This window comes from Dasypus novemcinctus, chromosome 1 (assembly GCF_030445035.2).
Source record: "Dasypus novemcinctus isolate mDasNov1 chromosome 1, mDasNov1.1.hap2, whole genome shotgun sequence".
Lineage (NCBI taxonomy): Eukaryota > Metazoa > Chordata > Mammalia > Cingulata > Dasypodidae > Dasypus > Dasypus novemcinctus.
The window spans coordinates 30,152,183-30,165,782 of record NC_080673.1 but is presented as its reverse complement, the minus strand read 5'-3'; the positions used below and the strand labels follow the sequence as shown (position 1 = coordinate 30,165,782).

The window sequence follows — 13,600 nt, the reverse complement described above, 5'->3', positions numbered from 1 at the left end:
AAGTGTTTGCATTTCTGTTATTAGGAAAAAATTATATCATTTTAGAATTTGTGGGGACCTCAGTTACTTAAATTATTTCTTTGTTTTCATAGCATTGCAAACTCTGGTTTTCATTTGTTTCAAAGTTGCCACATAAAAAGAGGGAATCTGAAAACTATATTTCTGCATCTAAACTGATATAAGTATAAAAATATGCTTCAACACTATGGCATAAAAATGAAATTATTGTAATTTTATAGTATTTTTCTTGAAAATCAGTTGTCAATGCACACAAAACAAATCTCCAAGTATTTCCTTACCTACGGCCCCCTGCCAAAAATAAATAAAGACAAAAAGAAAATTTGGTTAAAAAAGAAAAGAAACAGTGCTCGCTTCGGCAGCACATATACTGGAGTTGGGACGATACAGAGAAGATTAGCATGGCCCCTGCGCATGGATGACATGCAAATTCGTGAAGCGTTCCATATTTAAAAAAAAAAAAAAGAATCATTTATATATTATAGAAAAAGAAATCAACTAGCCTTGGTCTAAAACAATACAGAAAAGACCACAGGCATAACAATCCTAACTAGTAGTTTTATGAATCATTGAAGACTACTGTCATTTTTATTTCTCCTAAAGCCATCTGTTTTTATTCATTTTATGAAACATACTCCAGGCTTGTGTATACACCAAAGATTAATTACCTTGGTACTTTGATACCTGTTGTACAATGTTTTTAATATACTCATGTGCTTATGTTAAGTATTTTTATTCATGACAGAAGACAAGTTAGATTTAATAGACAGTTTCTCTACATATCTCCCAATGTGATGTGTCTCTCTGTTACAGTTAATTTTAAGGATTCCATGACATAATTTCTTGTCCTACATTTTTACTTGAACCAAATTATCAAGAACTTTAAAACATGATTTTTTCTGCAAAATTTCTTTTCTTAAAAGAAAAGCAAATGAAACTTCTAACACAAGGATTGAATGTTAAAAAGTGAATACTTAATTTAGATGAAAAAAGAATGAATGTGTTTATAAAGATGTTCTTTAATTGATTCACAATAACTAATGATTTCTTCTTCCTATGTGGATAGCAGTAATCAGACTACATCGACAGATTTACAACTAAATTAAAATGGTACAAAATATTCACTCAAATGGATTCAGAATATGTAATATTTAATTTTAACATTGTTTTAATCAAGTAACATAGTTGTTTGAAGAACAGAATATTTTTAGGACAGTTGAATTATAGAGCAAAGTGAAGGATTGTTCTACTAGGATATCCTCTGTGAATAAAATTCAGGTTGTTCAATTTTAATTTCATTGGAAGTTTGGTACCAGACTGAATGAACACTCGTCAAAGCCAGCAATATTGTTTTCTGTAGTGTTTAGAAACCCTGAAAATTTTTTCCTAAAAGAAAAGTTCTTTACAGAACCTCATTAGCTTGACCCTGTGTATTTTGAGTGCAATTGAGTTTAAGCCACCAGTATCTCCTATATAATTTCAGTTACTGCAAGTAAACTGAATTTGCCGCTAAGAATTTGAAACCTAGGTGAGATGTGAATTTGTGAAAGCTTATCTTTGGTGTGACAAAGCACATTCCCTCCAGGATTCAGCACCCACTTTAGTCTCACCAGAGTCTCCAAAAGGCAGCTGGAGACCAATTCTTATTTCTCCTGAAAGATTGCTAGGTTTCAATTCCTTAAAACATCAACAAACTATCAAGTTTTTATTCTTTCAAATGCTTATATAATTTCAATGTGAAAAATGTTTACATACTTTGTTAAGGTCTCATTAAAATCTTTGAGATGGGAAAACGGATGTGGCTCAACCAAATGGGCTCCTGTCTACCATATGGGAAGTCCAGGGTTCGATGCCCAGAGCCTCCTGGTGAGAGAAAGCTGGCCCACATGGAGTGTCGGCCCACACAGGAATGCAGCCCCACACAGGAGGGCTGCCCTGCATGGGAATTCCACCCCACATAGAAAAGCTGCCCTGCACAGGAGTGCCAGCCAATGTGGAGAGCTGGTGCAGCAAGATGCTGCAAGAGACACAGAGGAGAGAAAATAAGAAGACATAGCAGAACGGAGCTGAGGTGGTATAAGAGAGCAATTGCCTCTCTCCCACTCTGGAAGGTTCCAGGATTAGTTCCCTGAGCCACCTAATGAGAATACAAGCAGACACAGAAGAACACACAGAGAATGGACACAGAGAGCAGACGATGGGAGGATCGGGAGTAGGGGGGTTGAAATAAATAAAAGAAAATCTTTAAAAAAAAATCTGTGAGATGGGTCACAAAGGGTTGAGAGTGAAGAGAGGTACATGATAGAAACCAGTGCTCCAGACAACAAAATGAGCTCTATGGATTCTTGATTCCCACAATGCACTTTTTATGGAAAGGGACAAATGCACTAAATTTTACTTTGAAAAAGAAGATTACTAAGATATAGTCAAAACAAATATTAAATGAATTTAGTTAATTGGGGCAAAGAATTCACAAGGAAGTTATTAACAGAATAAATTACTTTTGAAGTCTCAGACCATATGAAGAAAGAAATATCAGTGCCACCAATTTTGACCATCCAAAGAGCCATACTTAACCCCACACAAATTTTATGTTTAACTTTGTTTTTGTGATTAAATAAAAGTGAAAATGCTGTATATATAAATAAGCATTTAACAACATTCACAGAAAAGTTTTCAAAACCTTCTATTGACTTTTATCATTAATCTATGTGTTCTCAAGAAAATAAATTATTTAACAGTGCTGTTTGCTGATTGACATTAGGAGTCTTTTATTCAAAAGTGAATTTTTAGGGGAGCAGATGTAGCTTAAATGGTTGAACACCTCATACCCATGTATGAGGTCCCACATATGGTCCCTGGTATCTCCTAAAAACAAGCAAACCAAAACCTATCACTGGGGAGCAGATGTATTAACAGTTCAGTGGTTGGGTGCCTACTTCCCATGTACAAGGTTCTGGGTACAATCCTCCGTACCTCCTAAAAAAGCAGAGGAATTTTTGTTATATTATGAGGTTCTTTAAAATTTTACCATTTTAATAAAATAATACATCCAAGAAAGTGTCATGAATTTGTGAAATAGGATACTATGCTAAAATATATTTTGTTCCTTCTTCCTTCAAAAGATAAATTAATATATCCACTTAATGAAATAAGGATTAGAAACCTAGTATATATTATTTTTTTCTTTATGCAAGTTTTTTGAGAATTTGTTCATGTTCTATATGTTTGATTAAAAATAGTATAGTCTACTCTATTAAATTGATATATAAAATAGACTATGCAATCTTTACATTAACTTCATGTAAGAAATTGCTTAAGTCCTCACAGCAAAGAGCACTGCCTCTCTGTTGTGTATTTCAATGTATCTAATTTCTGATATATTCCTTTACCTCTTAATTATTATCTGAGTGTGTTTTTAATACTGAGCAAACATAGCCAAGTAATCTATACAACTATATCATTTACTCATTTAAGCTAAAGTAAGTTTATCATTTGTAGCAAAACTGAATAGCACATGCAACAAAAGAAAACAAATACCTGAAAAGTAGCTTTATAGAAACACCATAGAATGGAAGTATTATTTAGGGACTTTATTAAATCCTGGACCTCAGCATCAACTAATAATTCCTGTACAAAACTTTTCCATTAAAAAAAATGAAATCCCTATATTTTAAACAAAGCTTGCTCTTTAAATTCAACCTTGTTTCCCCATACAATAAAATATTATGAAGCAAATGTAGGCTACAAATCTGACTTGGTAAACCATTGATAAAGAGAGGTGCTTATCAGTTTGGTTCAATCACCTTGAGTGCTAGATAACTTTCTTACAGCACTCTGATAGAGCAGATCCCTGGCATAAGTATATATATGATTTTCTACCTAAATATTTCATACTCAGTTTTGTGTCAGTTACACTAATGTGCTGAAGAAGGTTGAAAGTACTGCTTAAGCCAGTAATACAATGAGGAGGAAGAATGACATCTTCGATCCAAGTTTATAAGGGTATATTGTGTTTATTTCTTTAGAAAATAAGATAAAGATGATACTCAAGTGTTTTGTAGAGGAAACTGCACCCATATAACAATGCTGGCAGATTTGCCAACCGTTGCATAGACATTTAGACTTTGTTTAATGAACAATTTGTGAATATCTTCTGTGTTCCAAACAGTGGGAATATGAAGATCACATGAGATGACAGATTCTCACAATCTAGGGTTAGTTTGTGTTTGTGAGTGTGTGTTTGTGTGGTGGTGATGGGAGGCAGGTGGTCGCAGAGTAGAGTGAAATGAAGAGGAATTGGGGATATGAATGTTCATAGTTTTAGAACTTACAAATGTTTACGACATTCACTATTTGAAGGAATATAGACAGAAAGTGATATTTGAAAGTCTTCTAGTTAGTTTATTTCTCTTTGTGGGAGCCATTAACATATGAAAGTTAATGGAGTAAAACAAATGTACCTCACTGTATTGGGACTTTTGTGAGATCTTTGTCTACAAACCATTTTGTTAAGTTCAATTGTTGTTTATCATCCTGAGTTCATACTCATTTATGACTCTCACCACCCCCTTTCCATTAATTTATTTTTTATTGAAGGATTTTCTAAAATGTCATCAAGTAACTGGTATTTTCAATTTCTAACGTGCGAGGATTGTGTCAAAACACAAAAACCACCATTGAGAGTCGGCTTCTCAGGGCACACCAATTTCCAAGCTCTATGTCTCTAAGAGAAAGTTAGAAAGACAATTGGAGAATAGAAAGAAGAAATAGTAGTAACAGAAAAATGATTCCAAATCGAGGATTAGATGATAGAACTAAAACCAACAAATCATTAAAAAAAAGAAAGAAACAGAAGGTATTTAAATCAAAGACCTGATCCAAGGGGTACAGAATTTATTGCAGGGTCAGATGCAGGACCTTATATATCCTGCCATAACCCACTGAATGTCCTGGGGGAGAGTGTGAACTACAGGGTAAACTATTATCTGTATAGTGCAGCAGTGCCCCAAAATGTGTTCACTGAGTGCAATGAGGGTGCTGCAGTGATGAGGGAGGTTGTTGATGTGGGAGGAGTGGGGTGGGGGGCTGGGGGCTGTACAGGAATCTCTTATATTTTTTAGTGTAACATTTTTGTGTGATATATATATTTTCAAAAAAACACAATTTACAAAAATGATGTGGTGGGGGTGGGGAGTGGGTTATATGGGAACCTCTTATGTATCTTGTTATTTTTATGTTTTTTAATATAACATTCCTTGTGATCTATTAACTTTGATGTAAAAAATTTTTAAAAATTAAATTAATTAATATATTTTTTTAATTAAAGAAACAGAAGGTATTTGAATCAAAGATCTGATCCAAAGGGTATGGAACTTGCCCCAGGCTGCAGAGTTCAGATATGGGGAAACCCCACCTTGGGGATGTCTAGTGTGGCAATCTGACAAGTGGTCTGTCAGAGATACCTCATCTGAATTCTGGCTGGAACCCTCAGTTCCAGAGGGGCATCTTCCATAGCTCAGTGGAAACTCCGGAGTTGTCGAAAGACAAATCAGAGCCAAGTTGCAGTTTACAGCATTTTATTTAGGGCATCTAGATTGCTGCAGCAAGGAAACCAATCACGTATAAAGGAAAGCAGCTTTGAGGCCAGGAGTTTGCAGGCACTTTTATCAACAGGCAAAAGGAATTTGGCTAGGCTTTGTTGATTGGCACAGAGACCTCTCAGTCTTACAAAAGTTGGTTAGGTGTAAGTGGGGTTTTATTTTTAATTGGGCCAGATATACTTAACTAGAAGTTTAATTGGCTTTTGGGGTCCAACATCTTGGTGGGAACTTTCCGAAGAGGATGTTTGTCAAATAAGTGTTTGCTAGCCAGGGGTCCTAACTTTTGTACTGCTTTTGAGAAAACCCGGGAGCTATTTTTGATTATTTTTATCAATTACAATGTAATCACAAAATTTTAGTGCCAAGAATGTTTTTCCATATACCTGACCTGTCCATAAATCAAGTGTAGAGTTGTCTTGGTATATGCCTAGTGATATATAAGTGTGTGTGTATATATATATACAGGTTTGATAAAATATGTTGGAGAATGATATACTTTAACTTCCAAAGAATGTTTATTTCTCCCTTGGAAGAACTTTAAGGAAATATATATCAAACCCAATGCATTCTTAATCATTTCCCTGCTATAATTTATGACAGAGAAGGAGTGAGGCAAACCTCTCTCCTGCCTGCAAGAGTGGTGTCCACTGCTTGTTATATCAGTTTTCTTAATCACTTGCAGTGGGCCCATAGTCATTGACTGTGCAAGGATTACGACCGAACTGAAACAGAGTAAGTTCTTAGCTCCTCGCTCCCCTATTTGATCACAAGCATTCCTACGTTCTTAGCACTGATTCAGCTTTTCAGGGCCCAGTGGAGTCCCTTCCAGCCACCCAAACTGAAAGTAACTCTAAGGTTCCCTTCTTCCTGGGAATCCTGAATTGTTCAGTCTGAGATACTCATTTAAGGCCAGTATCACCTTGGTATATGTAGGATAAGAAGAAGTGTTAAAAGGAACCTTTTGGAATATCATCTACTTTGTTTCTTTGCTTGTTTTGATTAGCAGGACAAGTCCAGAGGTGGAGAAAAACGTGGGAACTGGTATTTTCAGGCATTTTTGTAAAGCTCTGTTACTTTCAAGGTCTCCCTGTCACTGTGAATTACAGATTTGCTCTATCTATTCATCTTATTGCTTAGCAGGTAAGCATTGATTGAAAAAAACACAAGGGCAAGTGCAAGCCCACCCACACCCTTGCAAGTTCACACGGTTTTCAGAGACTGCATAACCAATCGATCATTCCAAAACGCAAAATGGCGTTAATATAGTTCTCTGACTGATCCTTTTTGTCTCAAGAAATAAGCATACATTAAAGGTAGATTTCTAGAGAAATGTAACTTAAAGATGTGGGAAAAGTAGTTTGAAATTCTAGGCAATAGATCAAATGGTTGGGAAATTTCCAAGGGTAGACAAGGCTTTTAATGCATCTCAAACAGCATCGGTTAAGATCCTATGTTTCCTGTCTACTTAGAGGATTAGTCCTGGAAGAGAAACAGATAATTTAGAAATAATTCCTTTCTTATATTTACTACAAAATCCCTTTATGCCAATTGCTACAGGGTGTTTGAGCTGGATAGGATTAAACATGTCTCTAGGTGCACTCTAACTTGGAGAGGAAGGATGAGGTGGAAGAGGCATGCTTTATAGGTGCTATAAAGGACATATGTATATAAATACATTTTTAGTCGACCATAACATATTTTTATTTTGTTTCATTTTCCAGAAAGTAAAATCTTCTTTTAATCAAGTGGCACCTGTTTTAAGTTGCAGCAAAGGCACCATTTCAGTCAATGAAAACTCAAAAGAATTTCTGCTTCTATCGACAAATAACCTAGATGTTAACTGTACCTTTGTAAGCTTGCTGAAAATATTTTGTCTGTCATCCTCTCCCTTTCCTTATAACAAGTTCTCATTCATGAGAAGTCAGTGCTCTAAAGAAGATAGGTGGCAATTTTTGGGTTTGGTGTAGATTATGCATTCTGGCCTTCTTGGTATCTTGCACTGAGATTTATCACCTCTTCTGTTCTGCATCACATTGGTCCCCAGGTTTTTCTCACTTTCACCTCCCAACTACCAAAAAAGTCATTCTCAGGAAGAATCACTGAAGTCCTTCGAAGGGCATCTTGTTTCATCATTCATTGCTTAGAATTCTACCACCTCATTAGTTTTTCCTCGTATTTTCTCAGTCTTCCTTCTAACCTCTCCAACCCAGCTTTACCCAAACATAAAGAAAACATGACAAATCGCTGACCACAATTTTTCTTTTCATTTCTTGTGTGCAAATTCCAGTAGCACCTACACAGCAAGCTATAAAGTTTACACATACCATCGCTAGAATTTGGAATTTAATTTTGCACCTCTACAGAAATGAAATGATAAAACACAATCGATTAGGTAGATTTTCATGCTTTATGAGATTTATTTGATTTTACCATGACCATTAAAAGAACTGTTCCCTAAAAATACTTACTTTTTAATTACTTTCTAATTCCTTAGCTAATTTCAAAAAATTGATAGCGACAAAAAAATGAATCCCCCATGGGTTAGTCATACCAGAAAATATTATTTAAATATATCTATTTCCAGGTAATAATGCTGCAAATTCTATTATATCAAACAATATGTATAACTTAATTCAGAGAATACAAATTATAAACAGAAGAATGAAATATTTTTATATCTGTTGAGTACTTTTGATTAAAAAGATAATTAACATCTCATTTTTATAATATTAAATAGATGTAACTGATTCTTCTGAGGATTACATGCAATCATTTTTAAGTCTCTTAACTATCTGTATTTTTTTGTATAAAGAAGTAGGTAAAAATCCAAATTGAAATTCCTCATATTACAAATTTATATTTCTCATGTCATTTATAAAATATACTCCTCTTCCCTTGCATAATATCTTCCATATTAGAACTACACTTTATAACTTATTTCCATTGAAAATTTCTGTTAACTTCAAGTATGAAAATTGTTGTATACTAAACACATGACAGTTCAGTGAAATGTGTAATGATCATTAATGTAAAAAATATGTTTATTAAATATTCAATGTATCTGTGTGTCATTAAATTTCAAGTTTCCCCCTTGTAATGATTAGGCTAATGTGTCAACTATGCCAGGTAATGGTGCCCAGTTGTCTGCACTGGGCTAAATGTAATACAAGGGCACTTCATGGATTTTAATCATCAGTGAGTTGACTGCATAGATGGCTGTTTACACCTACAATCAACTAAGGAAGCTGCTGTCAGCAATAAGTCATGTCTAATCCAATCAGTTGAAGGCCTTAAAATGGGAAGTGATTTCAGCCTCCAGAGAGAGAATTCCCATCTTTATTTAAGACAGCCAGCATTTCCTGGGAACTTTACCAGAATCCCTGGTTTGCAGTCTGTCCTGTGGAATTTGGACTTGTGCATTCCCACGATCGTGTGTGACAATTTTATAACATCCCATACTATTTACAGATATCTCCTGTTGGTTCTGTTTCCCTAGAGAAACTTGACTAATATACCCTTCAACAACTGGGGTTAAATATAACCAACTCACATTCGTGTGTATTAAAAATTATGTACTACAGAGTTGTACTAATATTTTAATAATAATTAAATAAAATTATAAAACTTTAGTCATTACGTATTTAGTCAGTCCCATTCTGAAGCTCAGCAAAGAGCTGGACCTATTTGAGAAACACAGGTGTAAAACATCCTCCTCCACCTTCTAGCCAGGTGGTTTAGCACAATTGAGGCTCACTGACATATGTTCTAAACAATGGTTGTACACTGGCCTGGAGTTCTTCTGTATTATCTCTTGGACAAGCAGTCACCATCAACCTGGCCCCAAACCCAAACTCAAGAGTTTATAGATTGTTTTGACTTCAATATAAAGTAGTGTGGCATTGGTATATATGGCTTACTCCAGCCTAGGGCTCACATGTATTCTGATTTTTATAGTGTAAGAAACATGTAAATAAAAACCCAACAGAGATATTTCCACTAATAAGCTCTTACTCCTTAGGATAAAGTAACAATGATTTTATATGGCATAGGCTGTGTCACTCAGTGAATGGAATGTAATTCAACTCAGTAATAGGTGGGTGATACCAACCCCTCATTCTTAGAAACCTTGAAAATGAAAAATAATTCCCTGGAGTACAATATCCTAATCCAATTTTAAAAAAGTCCTAAATTGATCTCTGAAGACATTTCAAAGTACTGATATTTTCAAACTGTCTAAGTAGCTGAACATTTTCCCTAATTTTGTGAACTGATTTGATTTTTAAGCTATAGATTTTAAACTTATTGGTCTATTAATATATATTCTACAGAGATATTTTAGTATTTTTAAATTCCTATGTACCTTATAGATGAGGAAGAAACAAGAATTTTAGGCAAAGAGTCATAAAATAGGAGGCCAACATGGCAAGAGACAAGGCAAGGGAAAAGAGAGATTTTCTAACCAAGTTGTGACTATTCACAGGAGTGACGATGTACCAGTGTAGATGATGAGTTGTTTGAATGCAATTATTTTGGGGGAAATTAATTCAAAACCTTTGTTTTATTCCAAAAATCCTGAGAAAAAAAGTGTAGCAAATTAGGTAAGGTCACAATAGCCAAGGGCAAACTGTGTTGCTGGGCATTCAGGCTTAGCTCTGTATGACAGGAGATGTGAGGTATTACTACTGCTGTTTACTGCTTCCACACAATTCACGCATTCTTGATGCAGCACTTGCTGCATGCCTGGTATTGTACTAGACACTGAGAAATCCACAGGAAATGTTGTTCACCACTCTGTATTATATAATCTGGCTGAGGATATAGGGTAGCACTTTCTTCCTTTTTTACTTCCATGCCTATGAGAAACATGAAATAAGTGCCTGCCAGTTTTTAGGCAGTGAAGATATGAAATCCTGGAACTTGCCCAAGAACTTTGCAGGATTGGAACTATAAACTATTGGAACTAAGGAGTAACAATCTGAAAGAAAAGATTATTAATGTGATCTGGGGCAGAAGAAGAAAACTAATATTAATTAAGCACATATTATGCGTCAACCTCTCTGCATGGCATGGAAATATTTACTAGGCACAGCAATCAGAAGGTAGCCCACATCCTGAAAAAAATTCATAAAAATTATAAAAATATCCATTGTCAGCAATAGATATTTAAACACATGCTAAATTTGATTAGAAATTCATTACGTGAAATTGGTAGGAAAAAGACCGTAGTTTTCCCTTAAGTGTTCCTAATGTGGAGTAAATCCTCATTAGTTAAAGATCCTTCATATATTCAGCAATTTTATTTTCAGAAATGTATGTTAATTTTTATACTTGTCATTCACTGAAGTAATATGCATAGTTGTTCTGAGATTCAATTAATGAAATTTGCTGATAATTTGAATTCACTAAGATGGGAATCTATATGCTGAATTATTGCTAAAATTTAATTTATTACTTTTACAAGTACTAAGAACAAGTAAGGACAAAACATCCATGCCTTTCAGCATAAATTCCTAAAAGGAGTAAAAATGTTTAAAAATATTCACAAGCACACTTTTTAATCTTATATAGAAGTAATTAAAATGATATTTGGACTTGTATTTTTTCACATTACTTGAATGTTCTTTCAAGTATTAACTATTAGCTCTAAGTCTAGGTATGTAGGAATCACTGAGAGCCCAAAAGGATGTCATGTTATTAAAGTATTATGATATACAATTATATATGAATACAGAATTATATATAGAACATACTGCATCTGGTCAAAGTCTATGCTCTGGTTCCCGGTAATTATTTTAACATAATTATAATGTCAAAATGTTGTGAGGCAATAGAAACTATACAATTAACCCTATTAACATCTTTGACACTGGGATTTTGTCTCATGAAATAGTTTTAATGGTATGTTTTTAAAAGGAATAAAACAAAGGTAATAATAGTACATTAAACATAGTGGTAGGGAATAAGAGATTGGGAGAAATAAAATGAAAGTTTACATATTATTGATAAGTAATTTATCAGCAACTTAAAAATAATTGTTGACAATTGCAAAGCAATATTTATTAGTCACAACACATAATTCCAATTAAATGAAATATTATCCTCATCAGATAAGTATGCAAACTTTTTATATTCCTTAGGTTCCATGTCAAGTGGAAACATTCTCAATTCACACTCTGATTCTTTCAGCCTCTGAATTATTATAGGACTCAAAAATTGCTACTTTGCTATAAAAACTTTTCAGATATTCTATAGTTTCAAGCTATCTGTTTTAATAAGAACATGAAATAATTGTGACATTATTACAATCCATTACTGAGAATAATAGGCATTCCAAATATAATGGTTAATTATTTGATATATATATTAAAATCTTTGTAAAAATATACTTGACTGAACAAAGGATAGTTTATGATATCTTTGCTGCAAGCTACCATTATAGTTTATTAATCATTTTTATTATGCAAGTTTAATTTTACAAACTTTCAGAACTCTCACATCTTCAATTTCTGGATGATATAAGTTTCAATTTAGTACAAGTAAAACAAATATACAAAGGATTAAAATAATGGTTCACATTGGATCAGTGTCCACCCCTCAGAATTCACTGCAAAACAGGATAAATATTAGTTTGGTTAAAATTAATTTTTTTTCATTGCAAACCATTTTCAAATTGATTCAATGAATTATCAAGACATATGATTCTAGAGATTGTGATGTATCAAAATTGTTTTCCTTCTAAGTGTGCTTAAAAAACTTCCATGAACCTTTAGGGTAATGTCACTAGAAGATTTTGTTACTTCTTGTTAAATACATTGACAGATAGAAAACACATGTTTTCTCCAAAAACAAACAAACAAACAAACACAAACCACAAACATTTCATTTCAACTTACTATATTTCTAAATACATTTTATATTAATTTAAAATATGGGAATAAGAAGATTTCAAGAGTGTTATAAAGTTGTAATGAATAGATTTCTACAACACTGTATTTCCATCAAGCCACACTCATTAAACAGTGAAAGTTCTAGCAATTTGAGAAATGATTCCCATAAATTCAGTGTTTTGGAAGCATCCAGTGAGAAGAACCCCTATGAAAATTTGCAAAAAATAATACCTGTTAAATTTACAACAAATACAATAGTATCTTTATATATTCATTTCTTTATTAGGCATATGAAGAAATATGTGATGGGAAGTTCATCACTAAGAAAATACCAGGTTTCATCAAGCAGATAAAATAAAGTCGTGTGTACTTGGATGTGTGTTCTTATAACTAAATATTTTTTCTGATTTCATGAAGATTTAGAGACATATATAAAATTAGAGACATCTACAAAATTTGATCAATCATCTTAGCACTTACCTTATATGAGTGATGATGAGTGTTGTGCTGGGAATGAAAAAGTCATCCACTCTGTCAAATTGCTTTCCCACTGGCTGTGTATGGATTGTATGGTGAGGCACATTGTTACTGGCCAGGGTTATTACCTAAACAGAATACACTGTGTTATAGACTTCTCCAAATCATTCACCTAACTGAATAATATGAACTCTAATTTTATTCTGAGATAAAATAAATCTCCTTATGAAAGCTCTTTCCAAAGACTCTTTGTTGTCATCCTAAAACTGAATGTATTATCTAACAAATTGTCATCCTGTATTTGTTTTACTAATTAAATATAAAAATTTTTGTTTCTGTAAAGGAATAAAAAATAGAAAAAGTATTTCACTAGCATAGTATATGTCTAAAATATAAAATAATTATACATATACAGAACATGTGTATTATAAAAATGTTAAACTTGCTATAAAGGAAGAGTAAAAAGAAACCTGTAAATATATAGGCTATGTACCTTAAATATTAGTGACAAAATCCCCCTAATAGAACAGCACCTTAGACTAAAATCTCCAAAGTAAATCATACAAAGTATTTTATCATTTAAGGAATAGATAAAATCATAGTTTAAATTTTTTT

The 13,600-nt window shown here is 33.4% G+C and overlaps 1 protein-coding gene and 1 non-coding gene across 5 annotated transcripts in view; one reads left to right on the top strand and one right to left on the bottom strand.

Annotated features, from left to right (window-relative positions):
• Nucleotides 1-13,600, bottom strand: part of FSTL5 (follistatin like 5) — an 849,524-nt gene that overhangs the window by 51,198 nt on the left and 784,726 nt on the right. For all 4 annotated transcript variants that reach the window (XM_058276333.2, XM_058276388.2, XM_058276438.2 and 1 more), the window contains one exon: nucleotides 12,989-13,113. In XM_058276333.2, the coding sequence (XP_058132316.1) occupies nucleotides 12,989-13,113 (125 nt within the window). The remainder of the gene's footprint in view (nucleotides 1-12,988; nucleotides 13,114-13,600) is intronic.
• On the top strand, nucleotides 365-471 carry LOC111762402 (U6 spliceosomal RNA). The gene has a single exon (XR_002795518.2). It is a non-coding gene; the product is annotated as a U6 spliceosomal RNA (small nuclear RNA).